General features: G+C 63.1%; 1 protein-coding gene across 4 annotated transcripts in view; it reads left to right on the forward strand.

Annotated features, from left to right (window-relative positions):
• The first annotated feature begins 3,732 nt into the window (after positions 1-3,732).
• The window catches only part of LOC135174478 (uncharacterized), an 82,665-nt gene continuing 81,358 nt past the window's right edge, over positions 3,733-5,039 (forward strand). For 3 of the 4 annotated variants that reach the window (XR_010301920.1, XR_010301921.1, XR_010301919.1), the window contains exon 1: positions 3,811-3,882. Coding sequence is in view for 1 of the 4 variants with exons in the window: in XM_064141737.1 (XP_063997807.1) it covers positions 3,780-3,882 (103 nt within the window). In the remaining 3 variants the exon portion in view is untranslated. Of the gene's footprint in view, positions 3,883-5,039 lie in introns of all 4 variants that reach the window. The other variant, XM_064141737.1, reaches the window with a different exon arrangement.

Here is a 5,039-nt window from a genome sequence, read left to right on the forward strand (position 1 = left end):
GAGGTGCACTGGCAGCGTGTTTGCAGGTGGCCCCAAGCTGAGTAGTGCTGGAGAGCAAGCAGAGGGGCAGGATGGCATCCAGGAAACACCTGGGCAGGCAGGGGAGCTGGGCCCAGGCGAAGCTTGTGAGGTTCCAGGAGAGCAAGGGCAGGGTGCTGCGTGTGGGCGGGAGGAAGCCTGCCTGTGCCTGCGGGCTGGGGGGCGGAGGCGATAAAGAGCAGCCCTGGGGGTGCTGGGGGGAAGCTGAGTGCGAGCACATGGTGTGAGCTTGCAGGCCAGGAGGAGCCTGTCGGTGTCTGCAGGGCTGTGCAAGCAGCTGTAGGAGTCTGCCCAGGTCTGTAGGTGTCTGCAGGGGTCTTCTAAAAGGCCTGGAGGCTTTTCTGAGTGTGCAGAGGTGTGCGGGGGGTCTGGAGGCATCTGTAGGTACCCCTTAGGGGCCTGGAGGGCTCTCTGGAAGTCTGTGGAGCTCTCTGGGTGTCTGTGGAGGTGGTTAGGGGTCTGTAGAGGTGTCTGTGGTGCTGTAGGTGTCTCAAAAGGCTGTGAAGGTCTTGAGGTGCCTTGCAAAGGTCTCGAGGTGTCTGTAGGGGTCTGCAGGGTTCTCTGGCAGTCTGTAGAGGTCTGTGGGGGTCTCTAGGGGCCTCTTAAAGACATGCAGGGGTCTGCAGGGCTCTATGGAAAGGTCGGGAGGGGTCCCTAGAGGTCTCTAGGAGGCTGGAGGGGTGTGCAAGTGTCTGTAGCATTCAGCAGGGGTGTGGAGGTTTCTGTTCTGGGCCCGCAGGTGTCTGCAGGCATCTTGTAAAGGTCTGCAGGGGTCTGTGGAGCTCTGTCAGGCAATCTGTTAAGTGTCTGCAGGAATGCATTCAAGGTCTGGAGGGGGCTGCAGGGCTCTGCAGAGGAGGCTGTGGCTGTGTGTAGAGGTCTTAGGGGTGTGAAAGAGTTTGCAGGGGTCTGTAAGGGTCTGCAGAGCCCTTGGAAAGGTCTGAAGTTGTCTGTAGGAGTCTGGAGATGTCTCTAGGGCTTGCAGGGGTCTGCTGCTAGGGAGGAGTGGGCTGGCAGAGCCACGCCCCCTGGGCTGTGGAGCCACGCCCCCTCCCTGGCCTTTCTTGCCTGGCTCTGGTTGCTGTTTATTTGCATAGCCACACCCCCTGTCCCCTTGCTGTCTAGTCCCCGCCCCTTTCTTCTGAGCCACGCCCCTTCCCTGCTCTGTGTCTGGTCCCCGCCCCTTTTCCGTAGCCACGCCCCCCTCCGTGCACTGCCTATTCCCTGCCCATCCATAGCCACGCCCTCTCCCATGCTGTGCCTTGCCCCGCCCCCTCGGCCCCGCCCCCAGCCCCACAGTAACTAATAAAATGGTGACAGATTTGGAGCTTCCTTTGGAGGAGGAGTTTATGAGGTGGGCTGCTGATTGGTGGACTGTGGTGGGCGTGGTCTATTGTTCTGCATCCCTCATTTGCCATATATTTGAATATCAGGCTTTGCCTTTGAGTACCTAGGAGATGTGATGGGGGTTGGGGAGGGGCTACCGGGAGGGTCAGCAGCTGATTGGTGGATCCTGGTGGGGGCTGTGGGCATGGTCACCCCTGTGCCCCGCCCCCTCATTTGCATAAATGAAGGCAGGGTCCACCTGGCGGAGTTTGGTGCTTTATTGGGGGGGGGAAACTGGTTAGGACGGGGAGGGTCAGCAGCTGATTGGTGCGGTCCCTCTGGCATGGGCGGGGCCTGCCCCTGCCCCACACCCTCCGAAGCCGCTCGATGGTTCCAGCACAGCCCCAGCAGCTCCAGGAAGGAGGAGACCTCCCCCCGCAGGCCCTCCAGCCCACCGGGAGACCCAGAGCCTGCGGGGGGAGGGCTCAGGGACCCCCAGACCCCTCCAGGGCACCCCCACCAGCACCCTACCTAGGGACCACCCAGGGACCTCCAGACACCGCCTACTGGCCTCCAGAGACCCCCACTCACCTCCTTGTATGCCCCCCACTAATCCCCCAGACCCTCCCCGTCCCCCGCACCAGCGCCCCCCCAGTGCCCACTCAGGCCCTCAGCTTGTCCCCGCAGCACTGCAGCTGGCTTGGGGGCGCTGCTGAGGACCCTCACCCTGTCGACACCGCTCGCCGCAGCCTGTCAGTGGCCATCTGCAAGCTGCACTGCCTCACCGAGTGGGCACTGCCCTCACCAAGATGGCATTGAGCGCGACGGGTTGGAAGAGACCTTACCAATATGGCACCGAGAGCGACGGACTTGCTGTGAGCTCTTAATGCGGCGCCGAGCGCGAAGAGTTTGACTGACCTTACTAATATGGCTCCGAGCGCGACGGGCTGCAAGTGACCTCATCCATATGGCGCCAAGCGCGACGGGTTTGAATTGACCTTACCAAGATGGCGCCGAGCGCGACGGGTTGCACGTGACCTTACCAATATGGCGCCGAGCGCGACGGGCTGCAAGTGACCTCATCCATATGGCGCCAAGCGCGACGGGTTTGAATTGACCTTACCAAGATGGCGCCGAGCGCGACGGGTTGCACGTGACCTTACCAATATGGCGCCAAGCGCGACGTGCTGGCGGTGACCTCACCAATATGGCGCTCAACGCCGCGGTCCTGGCGCTGCCCGCAGCAAGCTGGCAATGCCCTCACCGAGTCGCCACCGCTCGCCACAGGCTGGCAGTGACCCTCTGCAAGCTGGCGCCTCCCCCCCGTGAGCTGGCACTGCCCCGCACCTAGGTGGCAGTGCCCTCACCACGACGGCGCCGCCGGCAGCGCAAGGCTCAGCGGTGACCTCACCAAGATGGCGCCGACGTCCCGCCTGCGACGCTGACCCTCACCAAGGTTGGCTCCGGGAGCGGTTCCCGCCGCCCCTCCCCTCTCGCATGCGCAGAGCGCTCAGGCCCGGCCGCAGGGAGGGGCGCAGGGGACAGAGCCCACTCTGAAGGCTGCCCGGGGGGCGTCTGGGCCGCCGGAGGTGGTGAGTGGGGGGTCGGGGGAGGGGGGAGAGGTCTGTGTGGGGTGGGGGTCGCCGCTCGAGAGGGGCGGGGGGCAGTGGGGGGAAGGCCTGGAGCATCCCCAGCGGCCTGGAGGGAACAGGGAAGGGGAGGAGGGGGAGGGGCAGGGACACATACTCGGGGGGGGGGGGGGAGGGGGCAAGGGGCCTGGTTTTGGGGGGGGGGGTCCTGAGGGGTCAAAGTTGGGGGCGAGGCCGCGGGGCCTGGGGCCTGGGGGGGGTGGGAGAGGCTGAGGCCTGCTGGGGTGGGTGGGAAAGGCCTGGGAGGGGATTGGGGGTCCCTGGGGGGGGTCTTTGGGGGGGACCTGGGGAGGGATTTGGGAGTCTCGGGGGGGGGTGTCTTTGGGGGGACCTGGGGAGGGATTTGGGGGTCTCTGGGGGGGGTCTTCGAGGGGGACCTGGGACGGGATTTGGGGGTCTCTGGGGGGATCCCTGGAGGGCTCTTTGGGGGGGACTGGGGGGTCTTTGGGGGTGTCCTTGGGTTGGATTTGGGGGTCCTTGGGTGGCTTTGGAGGGGTCTTGGGTCTGGGGACAGGTAAAAGTGGGCCTGGGGTGATGCAGCATGGGTTCAGGGGGCATCAGAAGGTGCACAGTGGGCATCTAAGTTGGCCTGGGGTCCTCTGTGTGGAGGTTGCCTCCCTCTTTCTGTCTCTGTTGTTTTGTGCCCTGGGTGAGAGTTCTCTCTGCTGTGTTTGTTCTCTCTTTTTGCAGGGAGCTGAACCTGCTTTGCCCCAGCCCAGCTGCAGATCTGCACTCAGCCTCAGCCCCAAGCCCTGGCAGGGTGGGATGCTTTGGTACCAGGCCGTGGAGCTGTTTGAAATGCAATTCCTGCTGCAGGCTGGTTCAGAAATGGATTTCCTGTGGCTGTGGGGGCAGAAATGTCTCTGTGGTGAGTTGCTGCCAAGTGCCAGCCTTGCTTAAAAGCCTTCTCTTAGGCCTTTCAGTGTTGCTGATGGTTGCAGTAGGAGAAGCTCAGGGTTGTGAGGGAGTGAAAACTGAGGGGGGTGTTCAGGTGTGGGGAGAGGCCTCTGCCTGGAGAGGCTTGCCTGGGGCAGTGCTGCTGCAGTCTAAGGTCCTCCCTCGGGGAGCTTGTTCCCCTCCAGGGGCACTCTGGGGGCACAGTTTGCAGGAGGGTGGCAGCCAGAAGGCAGAGCTGCCGGGGCCTCGTTGTAGTGCTGGCCAAAGCAAGGTCACTTGGGCAGCTGTGCCACTTGCTGCTCAGGGCTGTGCTTGGGCAGAGAGGCAGCTGTGCCAGCAGCCTGTGCGCAGTGCAGTTGGTGCTGGTGCAGTGGAGCCTTTTGCTTGCTTGGTCTGGGCTGATGGGCCAGTGGGAGCCCCAGAGCGCAGCGGTGCAGGGCAGCTCGCAGGGGCTGGGCTAGGGGCCGAGGCTGTGCTGCCTGCAGAAGTGCTTTTGTGAGCCTGTAGTCGGGGTGGATTTAACATCCTATTTACTGCTGGGATGTGCTCCTGCTGCCTGCCTTTCTGCTGCCCGGCTGGGTGGGGTCCCAGAGGGACTGGGAGACACCAGAGGGGTTGGGAGGAGTCTGGGAGGGCATTGGGAGGGAGTGGGAAGGGATGCATTAGGGACTGGGAGGGAATGTGAGTGACTGGGAGGGGAATGGGTAGGCTGAAGGGGGTTGGGAGGAAATGGTAAGAGGACTGGAAGGGGACTGGGACTGAGAGAGACTGGGATGGACTGGGGAGGGGCTGGGAGGGGAATGGGATGGAGGAGGAAAGGACAGGAATGGGAATGAAGGCAATTGGGAGGGAACTGGAGGAGAGGACAGGGCCAGACTGGGAGGGATTAGGGATGGATTCTAGTGGAAGTGGGAGAGACTGGGATTGGGAGGAGACTGGGAGGGCATTGGGATTGAGTGGGAGGAGTGGGATGGACTGGGAAGGGCCTTTGAGGGGATTTGGAGGGACTGGGAGAGAGTGATAGGGATTGGGAGTTACTGAGGGGACTGGAAGGAGACTGGGATATACTGGGAGATAGTGGACAGGAGGGATTGTGAGGGGGGAGTGGAGAGGGCTGGGTGGGACTGG

The sequence above is a fragment of the Pogoniulus pusillus genome, unplaced genomic scaffold (genome assembly GCF_015220805.1).
Source record: "Pogoniulus pusillus isolate bPogPus1 unplaced genomic scaffold, bPogPus1.pri scaffold_66_arrow_ctg1, whole genome shotgun sequence".
Classification (NCBI taxonomy): domain Eukaryota; kingdom Metazoa; phylum Chordata; class Aves; order Piciformes; family Lybiidae; genus Pogoniulus; species Pogoniulus pusillus.